This window comes from Coptis chinensis, chromosome 4 (assembly GCF_015680905.1).
Source record: "Coptis chinensis isolate HL-2020 chromosome 4, ASM1568090v1, whole genome shotgun sequence".
Lineage (NCBI taxonomy): Eukaryota > Viridiplantae > Streptophyta > Magnoliopsida > Ranunculales > Ranunculaceae > Coptis > Coptis chinensis.
The window spans coordinates 32240214-32255152 of record NC_141459.1 but is presented as its reverse complement, the minus strand read 5'-3'; the positions used below and the strand labels follow the sequence as shown (position 1 = coordinate 32255152).

At 36.9% G+C, this 14939-nt stretch overlaps 1 protein-coding gene across 1 annotated transcript; it reads right to left on the bottom strand.

Annotated features, from left to right (window-relative positions):
* Window positions 1–7703: 7703 nt before the first annotated feature.
* Window positions 7704–11384, bottom strand: LOC147503226 (uncharacterized). The gene is made up of 2 exons (XM_086604745.1): window positions 11327–11384; window positions 7704–8215 (listed from the first exon to the last, which is right to left on the bottom strand). Exons 1-2 carry the CDS (start codon window positions 11382–11384, stop codon window positions 7704–7706), a joined length of 570 nt encoding a protein of 189 aa, XP_086460871.1.
* Window positions 11385–14939: the final 3555 nt, after the last annotated feature.

Genomic DNA, 14939 nt, shown 5'->3' with positions numbered 1-14939 from the left:
AATATATATTAAATATATGGGTAGAACGTTAATTAGATTAATGGTATGTAGCATTTAGTATCTCGTCTTTAATTGTTGTACGTACTTGTATATTTCATATTTCTATGCTAAATAAATAATTCTTAGATTTTAATTATGTGTACTTGACTTCTAGGAGCCAACGAGGGGTATAGTTCGTTATTTGGAACGAGTGGTGATACGGAAGCGTGAGAAGGTAGGAACTTACATTACCAATATTTAGCATGCTTATTTTCATGCATGTTTTGTTTGTTTAAATTGATGAGAAGTAGTTTTATTATGGAGCCATGCATGTATACATTCTCTTATGGAGTTACTATAGCTAAATTTGCTGCTGTTATAATGGATGAGCAAGGCAATGAAACCTTTGATACAAGTAGTGCATTAGACAAGTTGTGGAATATTAGTTCTATATTTTATGAGGATATCATAAGTTTTTCGGTAATGGTCAGAAGTATATAAGCTATAAATCCTTTTTATTTCTGGACATATGTTACCTTCGATATTAGAAATTGTAGTTGAAAATGATGAAGGAAACCACTATTGCATCTTGTTTAAGTGAACTCTTCCACCCATATTACTACTACTATCTCTGTCTTGTATTGCTAATTTGAACTGGGACTTTGATAACTTCTTTGGATACATTTTAAACATTTTAAACTTAATGTAATTGTTAATAGTTGGCCGGATTTTACTTCTGACGTGATTATATTTTTCGTAGTCTAATGGATAATATTTTTGTGTACAGATAATCTTACGTCACAAGAGAAGTGGGTCGGTATTGTGTTTTTGTGAAGAAATGGTGATTCCGAATTGCAAGAGGCTCCAAATGAATCTATATGCTATTTTATGGCACAATTTAGTTTTTATGTTAAGACGATTTTAGTTGCAAGCTGCTCGAGGGAAGTTTAGAGTTGCTTTTGTTTATGATAGGAATTATGCAACTCCTTTGTATAAAATTGAGTGAATTTACTCATTTTTATTTATTGAAAATTTGTTGCTTATTGCATATTAAAAAATAATTGATGTTATGGTTGCTTTCTTTTAGTTTTATTTGTTGAATTGCAGTGGAAAAAAAAACCGGTGAAGGATGAGAGGAAAAACTGTAGTACAATATCATTTAGCGACGATATGTGATGTTGGAAAAATAGTCTTCTGTGACGTAAGTAAATGTCATAATACAAATACTAAAATTTTTTGGCTTCTTGCGACGATCAAAACGTTGCATATAATACTAAAATTTTAAATTTATTTTAATTTTGTCGACGATAAAAACATCACTAAAAAGACAAAAAATTCAAAATGTTTTAGACTTTTAATGACGGTAGCAACGTTGTTAATAACACTATTTTTTTTAAAATTTTTTGAACAAGTAGCGATAATTATAATGTCGCTAATAACACTCAAATTTTCAAAAAAAATAGATCTTTACTGACGATAAAAACGTAGCTAATAATATTTTAAGGACGACAAGTTTAACAACGTCGCAAAAAAGAACATCTTTTGCGACGTTATTGTATAGAGAACAAGAAAATGAGTTAGCGACGAAATAGAAGCAATGACGACGATTTGCATCGTTGGTGAATGTCTCATATTTAGTGACGTTGTAAAATCGTCGCTCTGTATCTTTGCCGACTATATCATTACCTAAGTTGGCGCGACACTCCAAAAAACGTTGCAAAATATATTTAGCGACGTTTTTGTAATATTCAGTGACACTCTTTTTTTTGCCAAAGACCCTGTTTCTTGTAGTGATGTGAGAAAAAACTAAGATCACAAATGTGTGATTTATTATCAACTAAACATCTCGATTTGTAGAGTGCGATTGCATTGACCATATGCAACAAGACTTTAAACTACTAGGAATTCTCTAGTGGATGAGCTTTAAGTCTCATGAGAGTTTTCCAGTGAAGGTACTCACAAATTTCTTCTATTTAATACAAAGAGTCTTGTTCCTTTATTTATTCTCAGATGTCCATACATCTCATTAGCGGTGAATAAGGAAAAGCTTCTTTGAACTTAGAATAATATATGTACAGTAATTTAATCTTCTAAAAATAAATGTGCAAAACATGAGCAATGAAATGCAAAAGTAGAGTTGTTTCTGATACTTTTGGAGAGCGTCCTTAAAGTGGGTTATCACAGGGGTGTATTGTAATCACAACTCTCTGATAGATTCACTCAAGTTTCATTCTTTCAAGTGCAGCGGGCACTTATATTCCTCACATACTCAAATGACATCTGAAGGAACCGGGGTCGATTGATCATGCTTGCCACTTACTATCACACCATCTTATTTCTAATTGAGCTAGAGGTATTTTATTAGGAGTTACGGGGCTAAGGTGATGGTCTAGAAAGAAAAATGAAAAGAAAAACAAAATTTGATAAGTTGAGAAACTGGGTCTTCATGATACTTGTAACCAGAGAAGAACCTCATTTTGTTCTTTGCTTTCGAATTGTGATTCATTCTTTTAGCCCTTTGGCTCTGTGACTATATATGAATTTGAAGTTTAGGAGTTCTAACTTGCTTTTGGTTCTCTTTTTGTTTTGTTGTTAATATCGTCTTCTTTTGATTTTGAACTTTGGGAGATTCGATTTTTGAATCCTTTGAATTTTTTTGGGGTTTTTGGTTTTTGATGGGTCTTTCTTTTCTTTCTTTCTTTTCTTTTCGAGGCAACTAACTGATCTATTTTTGTACACGGTCTTCTCTTCTCTTTTTTTTATATCCATCCAATTCTCAACTCCTCAGCTGGGTAAGCTTTTTATTTGGTTTTGTAACGGGTTAGGATTTTATGGTGAAGAATAAAAAATCTTTTAGAAAAAGGTGAAGGCTCAAAAAGGGGTAACTAAAGGAAAAATCTATCTTTTTGGGATTTTAACGTTTATTTGGCTATATCGATCCAAAAAGAGCCTAAATTATTTCTTAGGATATGGCGTGGTGATCAAGCAAGTGGACGTGTTGTCTTTCTATCCGGACATCCTTTGTGTCATCACTCAATAATCATTCAGATGAGGCTTTTGGCTAGATTCTCATAGGATATGGAACTTAACTGTTCTAACCTTGGTCTCGGAAACTCACTGCTATATACATACAAATGCTAATGCATGTCATTCATGAAAAGATGTAGAAACTATTGTGTGTATATTAGTCTAAGTTCGAAGAACAAATCCTTACTCTGTTGTTATAATGAGACTTCTAGACTATTTATTCATCATAGAAAAAGGAAACAAAACTTTTAATACTAAACAGAAGAATATTTTTGGTCTTTTTCGAAAAAAAAATTTAGGAAGGAAGAAATATACTATATAGAAAATGCATAGTTTTTACAATATGTTACTATACCACCCCCAAAGAAAAATATGTTTTGTCCTAAAAGTATGAAGAGATAAGGAAAGAGATTACCACAGAAACATGAGCAAAAATGGTGATACCTCTGTATTCTGTTCTTCATGATGAAAATATACCACCCCCAAATAGGTTTGGGGCGTGGGTTGTTTAATATAGAATGAGAAATACATGGTTTATTATACTAAGGATAATTATTCTACTATGAAATTTTTTTTGGGTTTTTGTATTTTTGAAAACTTTTGCAATTGCAGAAAAAAATGAAAAAAAAAACGGAAATTTTTGGCATGATGTATGTGTATTACCTTTTTCTCATATACCAAATTCCTCAAAAGAAATGAAACAATAAGATAATAATATATATAATCTAACTTATACTACATCATACATGTGAAAAGAAAAATACAAATAAATATATCTAACTATATGGACACTAGGGAGATTTCCTAGTCATAATCCGTGCGTGACTCGTCGCGGTGTCTAGAAGATCCTTCTCCTTGATGGCGGGTCCTAGCATGTCTATCACTCTGTGGAAGCGCATCTTGAATGATTTACAGTGTTCTAGTGACACTGTGCTGGAAGCGTCTCTGCTCCTGCTGGAAAGACTACTGCTCCTCCCCGATGTTCTGCTGAGCTGCCATGATATCTTGTTGTGTATGCCTGAGCTAGCTGACGTGCTGAGCCAGAATCCTTTGGCCTCCATGGAGGAAGTGAATTCCATCCATGGGTTGAGTGAACACTTGGGTGGCACCTTCAGCGAAGTAGTCCACTCGCTCTGTAGGCTGTGCTTGCTTGGTTGCTCTAGTGGCAGGGGCATAGATGGGACCTAAGGTAGCATCCCTGACCTCCACTAAGGTGTCTGGTACTTCAAAGCCCCAGTGCTGCATGATCTTCGTGACCAACACTGGTAAAGGGGCTATCGACTGTAGGAACCGTTATTTCAGAATGAATATTTCTACAGACCGCGAAAACCACGCGCAGCGGTGGAATTAATGGTTTTCACGGTTTTGGAATGGAAAATCATACCTTTAGATTAGCTTCTTGATATCTCTGAGAATCCAATAGCTATGAATACGAATCAACAATTAACCCCTTGATCTTTTGTTGTATTCCTTTAGAATAGATTGGACGTTGTGTGGGCAACGATCTACCAACCCCCTTCTTTCTCACAAAGCTAGATCCAATTTTGGATCTATCTTTCCTTGCCTCTCTTTTCAATCTAGTGAATAGTGAATTTTGGCCAGGAGAGAAGGGATTCTATTTATAGGCTACAACAGGGACCATGAGGATACATTAGGGTTGGGTCTCCTGATGGGCTTGGGCTTCCCATGTTCACACAGAACACACGGCCCAAGTCTGTCAACAAATGGCTTATTCCCACTAAAGGCCATTGTTGCACTACCACCCTAATCCCAAATTACGTGTCAGCGTTTGTGGGCTCTATATTATATGCTCGTTGATCTCCCCGTGTTTAAGATATCGAATGTCCATTGATTAAGTCCAGTTACTGACAACTACATTAATCAACTTCTTATGTCCTTGAGTAGTACAACTCAACCTCATTGTCATGTCGGAATAAATCTACCTACAGGGTTTACATGACAATCTTTTTGAGCTCCTCAAGGGGACATCATCAACCCGACTTCTTGCGGGTCACGGATTCCTTCTATAATCAATAGCACACCTTACATACAATGTCATTACCCAATCCATCGAGTTTGTTGATTCACAAATGAATCTCACTCATACAATGCACGTAAGTTCCCGTTATTATATCCGGATTAAGAGGACAAACATCCATAATAACAGAGGCGTTTGTTCTCTTATATAGTCAGTATAAAGAGAAACAACATCACTTGGTCCTGTTCAATACACACAAAGTGTACTAGTGTAATCCTATAGTCAAGATAGACTAATACCAGATTATACTACAACCATACCAATGGTTTGTCCAAATCCATCTAGGTTGTGAACGATTACTTATACTTTATAAGGTACTGATGATATCATCTTCTTTGTGTCCACACCATATCATCTACAACACAAAGTATTAGACACATGCATATAACTAATAACATATATAATATGCATAACATTTGCCCATATGATTCTCATTTAAAATATAAAGAATTAGAATTAATACAAAAGTAATGCTTTTAGTATATAACCCCATAAATCTCCCACTTATACTCAAAGCATTGCTTTTTAGTATACTACTAACAAATCTCCCACTTATACTTAAAGCTATGCTGCCAAGCATCTGATTCCCATCCCCTCAACATGCCTGTCAAGGGGTCAGCTAGGTTATTTTCTGATGCTATCTTGGTAACATAAACATCTCCTCTTTTCTAGGTGGTACTTGCGCTCAATGTGTTTACTTGCTTACAAGAAGTTTCGGACCCAAAACTGATTCTTTGGCTGCCTCAGTGGCTACCACATATTCAGCTTCCATGGTGGAGTCAGACAAGCATTTCTGCTTGACACTCCTCCATACTATGGCTCCACCTCACAAGGTAAACACACAACCTGAGGTAAACTTACTCTTGTCCCTATCTGACCCTTCAGCACCCTCCATACCAAGAAGTAGTAAGCCATGATAGTGTGGACGTTTACCATTCTACATTCGTGGAAATACTTTTGGAGTTCACGATAGTGTGGACTGTATACCCTAAGGGAACCAAACTATCTGCATGGTATACTAACATATAATCTTTAGTCCTTTTCAGGTACTTCAGTATATGTTTTACCACAGTCCAGTGCCCTTGTCCTGGGTTCTTCTGATATCTGCTAACCATGCCAACGGTAAAGCAGATGTCTAGCCTCGTGCATAGCATGGCGTACATTAAGCTTCCTACAACCGAAGCATAAGGAACCGCTTTCATGTCCTCTATCTCTTTTGGTGTCTTGGGACACATCCTTTAATAGAGGAACTCCATGCCTGAAAGGCAAGAAACCTTTCTTGGAGTTTTGCATGTTAGAACGAGTCAACACAATATCAATATAGGTAGCCTGAGATAAGCACAACATCCTTTTCTTGCGATCTCTTACAATTTTGATCCCAAGGATGTGACCCGCTTCTCCCAAGTCTTTCATATCAAATTGCTTTGATAACCATACCCTTATGTCTGACAACACTTTCACATTATTTCCAATGAGTAAGATGTCATCCACATAAAGCACAAGAATTACCACTACGTTTCCATCAAATTTCTTGTACAAAACAAGATGCTCTTGACCTTTTTCAATGAATCCTTCTGGTTGTTCCATATAGATGGTTTCCTCAAGACTTCCATTAAGGAAAGTTGTCTTGACATCCCTTTTATAGACCCACTTGCATCCAATGGGTTTTACACCATTGGGTGGCTCTACAAGCTCCCAGATCTGATTAGAATCTATAGATTCCATCTCAAAATTCATTGCCTTTTGCCAAGATTCTACATCTCTATCTTGGAGTGCTTCATTGTAGGTCCAGGGATCAGGATCTTGGTTATCAGTGGTTATGTCTAAAGACATTCCCAAACCAATCCACCTATCAGGTTGTCTAACAACCCTACCACTACGACGAAGCACCTCTTGTTTTTGTACATCATTGGTGACACGTTGTGGTTCCTATTCTTGTACAATTGGTACTAAAGTAGTTTAATGTCTCTCCTCTCAATACTTCTACAATAATACTACTCTGGGTAAAATTTAATGCACTATGGGTGGAATAAGATTAATGATGTATAAATTGCCTTCTAATGTACCAGAACAGATAAAAAATTTATTTTTCTTAATGACGATCTTGTCATTTAAAAGAAACAGAATATCCATCCTTAATTAACATAGAAACTGAAATCAAGTTCTTTCTAAAATTAGGCACATAAAGACAATTCTTTAACACCATAGTCTTATTTCTACCAAAAGATAAACAAACATTTCCCACTGCAACAGCTACTAATTTCATAGCATCCCCCAAAGATATGGTAATCTCTCCAGCACTACGTTTTCTGGTTTCCTGGAACCTTTACATCGAAATGCAGGCATGGTTAGTGGCTTCCGTATCTACACACCAGGTACTGGTAGATAACATCGCTAAACATGTTAAACGACTAGTGCGTGAGACATACCTCCATTATTCTCTTTGTTGAGAAGAGGACAATCTGGCTTCTAGTGTCCTGACTGCTTGCACTTGTAGCACTTGGCCTTAGGCTTTTTCACAACTCCTTGAGGTCCCATGCCCTTGTTTGCCATGTTCCTATGCTTCTAAATATTATTCTTCTTCTTACCGCCATTAGGCGTAGAAGTAGAAACCTTCTCAGTAGCATAAACCTGAACATAACTATGCTTAAAAAGACTCTCACCGACCGTTCTCATAAAGCTCCGCCAAAGAATACAACCTTTTGTTCATGTTGTAGTTAAGGTGGAACGGTTCAAACCTCTCAGGCAGCATCATGAGAATGATATCGACCTGCGTTTTCGCATTGATATCAGCTCCAAGGATCTCTAATTCATTCAGATAAGCCATCATCCTGAGTATATGATCCCTTACAGGAGTCCCTTCAGTCATAGTTGTGGTCATCAAGTTTTTCATGGTAGTTTGCCTAGCAGCCCTATTCTGGTGTCCGAAGAGTTCTGTGAGATTGGCTATCATATCATAAGCCGTGGTCATGGCCTGATGCTGATGTTGCAGCACACTTGACATAGATGCCAGAATGTAACACCACGACATCTCATCTGCCTTGATCCACTTCTTATATGTTCCTTTCTCCTCTTCTCTAGCAATATCGTCAGGCTTAGGTGGGCATTCCTCATTGAGTACATATTTGTACTCTTCAGCAGTCAACACAATATCCAAGTTGTGTTTCCAGTCTATGTAATTAGGGCCAAGAAGTTTGTTTTCTTTAAGAATAGTTGCTAGAGGGTTGAAAGTAACCATTTTGAAAACCTGAGAATCACATAAAATAACTATTATGTAGGGCAAAAACTTCTTGAGTTAATAACAAAAATTAATTAATTAATCAACCCATCACTTGCACCTTCCACACCGAGAAGTAGTAAGCCACGATAGTGTGGACGTTTACCATTCTACATTCGTGGAAATACTTTTGGAGTTAACTTAAAAAATTAATTAATTAACTCTTCAGCACCCTACACACCGAGATGTAGTAAGCCACGATAGTGTGGACGTTTACCATATCTACATTCGTGTAGAGAGGTTTTTCTTATTAGTTCTACTTCTCATCAATTTAACATCACACCACTCGTTAAAGTGGACACATGCCATCTAGACAAATAAAACTAAAATGCTGACCTTCTTTGGTCCTACAAATAATAGCAGTGACTCTGATGGGGAGGATACCATTACTTGCATCTAAGTGTATACCATTACTCAACTTCTTAGTCCATTATTTGTAATGAATCTCTTCAGATGGAGAAGTGAATCCATACATTAATAACTTTATATAGTTGTCCTTTAGAAGTTCGTTCTGGTGATCCATAATTAGACTCATCCGATATAGAGGAAGGCACTAAAACCGACGCGCAAGTATAATTACATCACCAACAAACCAGTAATGGAGACCGTGGGATTTATACAAAACAAATTACCGCTCCCACTTAGTTATTTAGAACTGAGGATCTTTTTGTTTACTAGTCAGGCCTATGTCCATGTTATCTATTATTCGTGTGGGCTTAGTTTTTAACAAACATCCACAAATAAAAACATGCATATAGAATAAGCAAATATGAACAATAAAATGGAAAATGAATTCCCAACTGTTATGGCCCATATTCATTGCTCCATCTTGTTCGCCAAACTCTTTTAGTTGCCTTCGAAAAGTCCGGCGGGGTTCGACCTGCCCGGTCAGGTCGCAAGGTCCGAGGCAGCGCCCCGATTTTTTTTTTATAGATATCGTGACCTGTTTCCTTCACTGGAAACCTCACGAAATCACTTCATAGACCCTCGAACAGCAAACAAAAAATCATCTCATCTTAGAGAAAAAAAATTTCTCTTTCTGCCATGAAGGGCGTGACTCGCGCTCCATTTGTGCTTGTATAAGGCGCGTGGCGCGCTCATGCTCCAGGCAAATCAGCGCTACCCGCGCTCCATTTTTGTTTGTATAAGTCGCGTGGCGTGCTCACTTCCAATTTCTCTCTTTCTAACGTTAAAGATGACCACCATCCCCTTATGCTCCAATGTAAAGGCGGCGGCGCTCACTTCCAGTGACAGTCAGCGACCAGCTCCACGAGAAAAAACTCAATTTTCAAGTCTCGACCATTCCAAATATGGATCTTTTTTATCGTTTGATATTTACATAAGATTACATCATGGATAAAAACAACAACACGATACATACCGTGATTTAAATTACATCCACCAATAATCAAAAACTGTAAAATCAATCAATTTTTCATAAAAACAAAAATCGATCCATTTCTTTCCATAAATCATTCTGACCATAACAGTTGGTTTAGATGCCTGCAAAACCATGTTAGAACAGTTCTACATCTACCAAAAAATCTACATGCTCCGATACCAATTGTAGGAACCGTTATTTCAGAATGAATATTTCTACAAACCGCGAAAACCACGCGTAGCGGAATTAATGATTTTCACGGTTTTGGAATGGAAAATCATACCTTTAGATCAGCTTCTTGATATCTTTGAGAATCCAATAGCTATGAATCCAAATCAACAATTACCCCCTTGATCTTTTGTTGTATTCCTTTAGAATAAATTGGACGTTGTGTGGGCAATGATCTACCAACCCCCTTTTTCTCACAAAGCTAGATCCAATTTTGGATCTATCTTTCCTTGCCTCTCTTTTCAACCCAGTGAATAGTGAATTTCGGCCAGGAGAGAAGAGATTCTATTTATAGGCTACAACAGGGACCATGAGGAGAAATTAGGGTTGGGCCTCCTGACGGGCTTGGGCTTCCCATGTTCGCCCAGAACACACGGCCCAAGTCTGTCAACAAATAGCTTATTCCAGTAAAGGTCATTGTTGCACTACTGCCCTAATCCCAAATTACGTGTCAGCGTTTATGGGCTCCATATTATATGCTTGTTGATCTCCCCGTGTTTAAGATATTGAATGACCATTAATTAAGTCAAGTTACTGACAACTACATTAATCAACTTCACTCAACCTCATTGTCATGTCGAAATAAATCCACCTGCAGGGTTTACTTGACAATCTTTTTGAGCTCCTCAAGGGGACATCATCAACCTGACTTCCTGCGGGTCACGGATTCCTTCTATAATCAACAGCACACCTTACATACAATGTCATTATCCAATCCATCGAGTTTGTTGATTCACAAATGAATATCACTCATTGATGATTTAAAACAATGTATAATGCACGTAAGTGCTCGTTATTAGATCCGGATTAAGAGGACAAGCATCCATAATAACAGAGGCGTTTGTTCTCTTATATAGTCAGTATAAAGAGAAACAACCTCACTTGGTCCTGTTCAATACACACAAAGTGTACTAGTGTAATCTTATAGTCAAGATAGACTAATACCAGATTATACTACAACCGTACCAATGGTTTGTCCAAATCTATCTAGGTTGTGAACAATTACTTATACTTTATAAGGTACTGATGATATCATCTTTTGTGTGTCCACACCATATCATCTACAACATAAAGTATTAGACACATGCATATAACTAATAACATATATAATATGCATAACATTTGCCCATATGATTCTCATTTAAAATATAAAGAATTAGAATTAATACAAAAGTAATGTTTTTAGTATATAACCCTATCATCGACTTCTTGGGTTTGCAGAGTTGCTTGAAAAGGAAGGAAACGATGCAAAAATCATTCTTCTGCTCTTGAAGAATCCATAAAAGATAGAGCATCGCCTTACCTATATCCGAAGGTTTGGTTGAGCCTAGCAGGTAGTAGGCTGTCCACTAAGATACTGCTAGCTGGTTCTTTGGTAGCGAACTCTGAAACACACAGTGAGACTTGGGGTTTTTCACCCCTTTGAGAAGAATGTCAACCATGAGCACATCCATTATCTTGTTATCTGGGGACTATTCTATCTGAACATAAGATTTTAGAGGAATCCCCAGAATAGCACTCACCACCTCCTTGGTAAGCTCCAGCGTTCTGCCATCCTTAACAACCTTGACGCATTCATTCTCCCCTCTAACCATGAAATTATAGAATGATGGCATAAGAGAAAGAGAATAAACCGCTTCTTCCATCACAACCAAAGATTCCCATCCTCTTCTCCTTATCTCTGCCCTGAAGTGCCCTTCAAACAGGTTGGAATAGAAGAGGTCTTGAAAATTTTGGTCCGACACGATTTTTAGAGCTCGAGCCATTTTAGAGTAGGAATTGATTAAATTAGGGTTGTGATTTGGAATGGGGGTTGAAAATGGAGCAGGCTGTGAAAAACTTGGGTGGTGGTGTGTTGAAGTGAGGTCGCGGTTGCGAGTTGAATAGGCGCGATTGTAAGTTGGTGTAGGCGGCTAGGGTTGGGGATTTTTCGATCGAGAATATGACTATGGGCAGTCGCGAGTTATAAATATGGGTTGATGGCACGTGCGAGGCACGTGCCTTTTTAAGAAACTCGAAATTTTGGCCCAAGCCCATATGAATAAAGGAAATTCTGATCTTGTCCTCAATGCCTTGCTAACTTCAGGAGCCGATCCGTGCTTTGTTACTCATCCGATCTTGACCCATGAGGTACCAAACCGATCAGCATCAAAACTTCAATGTAAGGTTATAAGGTACATTCACATCCAACAATGGAAAAAGAACATATAAAGGAAGGAAATGTAGGAAAATATGTACAGATAACATAAAGAAAATTTTAGTTAATTTTTTTGGGTTTTGAATAAGTTTGATGAAAATTTTATAAAGGTGGGTCGTTTTAAGTCAGATCCCCAAGACTTGGAAGTTTTTGAAAACTTGAGTCAATCCCAACCAGATGGTTGGATTACTCTTTTAGACTGAGCATAGTGCACTGGAGGATAATTCGTGTACACTTTATAAACAGAATTGCTATGAGGTTGAAGACCATGGCAAGTTGGTGTTTGACAATTCAAGCACCAGCCTTCTCTCATAGCGCGTCTCTTACGTGCGTATGAACTCTTACCTAATCCAGGAATGATTTTCGGTATATGTGTCCATATCTTAAGTTGTAGTTCTCTAAGAAGTGCTTGCACACGATCATTGAAACTGATCCATCTAGTCTTGCTAGGTGGAGGGTTTTTGTTTGTTACAGAGGACATTTTTGAAAAAATTTCAGAGACGAGAGAGATTTAGAAGGGAAAAAGATTTAAACGAGAGGGGTAAGATTTTTAAGAGAGGAAATTTTTGAAATTTTTGGAAACTTTTGAGTTTTTTAACGTCAGATTCTCGAGACAAAATAGAGAGGTGGAGGCTAAAATATAGAATTAAACAGAGAATAGTATTACTTTGGGTTACTCTATTTGTTTAATTCTTGTTTGGAGACACCTCATTTTTTTTGGGTTTGTTTTCTCATTCAAAATATATCTCTATCCATATAGATTAAGGGTTTGCCAAGAAGATAAAATTATACGTTAACCCGGTATCATTTTGGTTACTCCTGACGTATAACTTTTATTTTCTAATATCTTCTGATTTTGAAAACTGTGGAGAGATATTTTAAGAAACTCGTACTCAAAAGCAGTGATTCTAGATTTTATTACTTTAAAACAAATCATAACAGATATTCTTAGGCAAATTTTGTGTTGTCTTTGTGGCGAACCCAATCTAGACAAACAAAGCTTCAGCAACGCGAGTTGGGAGATTTACTGCGCAAGACATGGAATGTCCTGACCCGGGCGAATAGCTCGGTGATATAGGCGACCCTTAGTAAGCAAAGCTGATCTCAAACTGCCCCTAGATTGCGTAGTTTTAGGGGTTGGTCTATGTGAAATCCATTGACCATTTTTGAAAAATTACTTAACTATTGATGTATCGAGAATCTATCATTAATAGCACAAAGAAATCAAACATTTTTGAAAAAGAAGTGTAAGATAAAGAAAAGAAAAATTGTATACTCGCTCCACAGGTTCACACTTACTTAAACGATGAGTAAAAAGTATTTTACAAAGAATATGCAAGATATACTGTAGACTAAGGCTCCGACACTTACAACCACACCCTCCAAATGGAGAGGTCCAGTTACCTTATTGATATATCCCCTTAAAGCAAAAGATGGAATGGAATGGGAAAGTAATACATCGGAAAAGAGTATTCAATCCTTGTAGATGGGATCTTGGAGAATGGTTTCATCAACATCCATAGACAGAGCAACTCATGAAAATATTTGAGGCGCTGACCATTTACTTGAAAAGTGTTGTTATCCTTATGAATTTTTTAAGTAATAACCCCATAAAGGGTAACTTCAGTTATTTGAAAGGACCAGTCCATCGAGTATTCAATTTTCCTGAGAAAAGATGTAATCTTGAGTTATAAAGCAAAACATTTTGACCAACTTCGAATTGTTTTTGTAAAATATGGTTATCATGAATCCGTTTCATGTTGGTTTTGTAATCTTTTGAAAGGTCATAAGCATCATTACGAATCTCTTCAAGTTCGTTTATTTGTAATTTACGCTTCTCACCTGCCGCATCGAAATTATAATTAAGGGTTTTTATTGCCCACAGGGCACGATGCTCTAGTTCAACTGGCAGATGACAAGGTTTTCCAAAGACAAGTTGATATAAGCTTTACTATGTTAGAGATTGACTCTCTAATTTGGCAAAATAGCGAATTCAAAGTTTCCTTACTCACGATCTTCGTGTTCGTAAAGTTGAAATAAGGATTCGAACCAACCTAAAGTCTAGGACAACTACAATTTGGTTTTTACTCTTAGGGAACTAGTGAGTAAGTTAATACAAATACTAAGTTTCTTTCCTACACAAACATTAAAGAAGAACATTAAGATTAGAAATCATGAAACTAAGACAAAATACAAATTGCTAAAGAAAAAGGTGGAGAGCCAATCCTCCTCATGTGAAACTAACTTTTTGATGTTGATTTGAATAGGTTCATTTGATTCTTCCTAGACTCATAGACAAGCCATAATGGAAGAAAACTTGATCCCTAGCATGTATGGCTCATCTCTAAGCTCATACATGTTAGCAAGTGGAACCAAGCAATGACTTATCTCTAAGCTCATCACTTTGATTCCTAACTAGACACTACACCAACTATCATTTTAGGATAGGATGTAGGTCTAGTTGTTCTTCCTAAACAACTTACCAACCCAACAACAAATATTTTCCCTCACATGAGTTGGATTAACTCCCCTAAAGGGAAGTTAGCTCATGATCCTTGGGGCAAAGGATTACTAGTTAGAAATACAAAAAGAGAGAGAGAAAGAGGAAAAAGAAAACTAACTATCTAAACTCACTTGATTTTTTATTTATTTCTTAGAAGAAAACCAAAGTTTCCTCCATTAAAACTATTACAAGCTTTTCTTACAAAACTAAAACTAAATAATAAAAATGGCTAAGGAACTAAAATAATACAAGGTAAGGAAAAGAAGTCAAGGGACTAAATGGAGTGTCCCCTTGTTTTGTTTTCTTCTC

Excerpts from the sequence above, each read along its gene's own strand:
- LOC147503226 (XM_086604745.1), bottom strand. The coding sequence starts at position 11,384 with ATGGATGTGCTCATGGTTGACATTCTTCTCAAAGGGGTGAAAAACCCC. Across the intron at positions 8,216-11,326 it reads GAAAAACCCCAAGTCTCACT|ACTGGAAACACAACTTGGAT; the intron begins GTGTGTTTCAGA and ends CTAATTACATAG.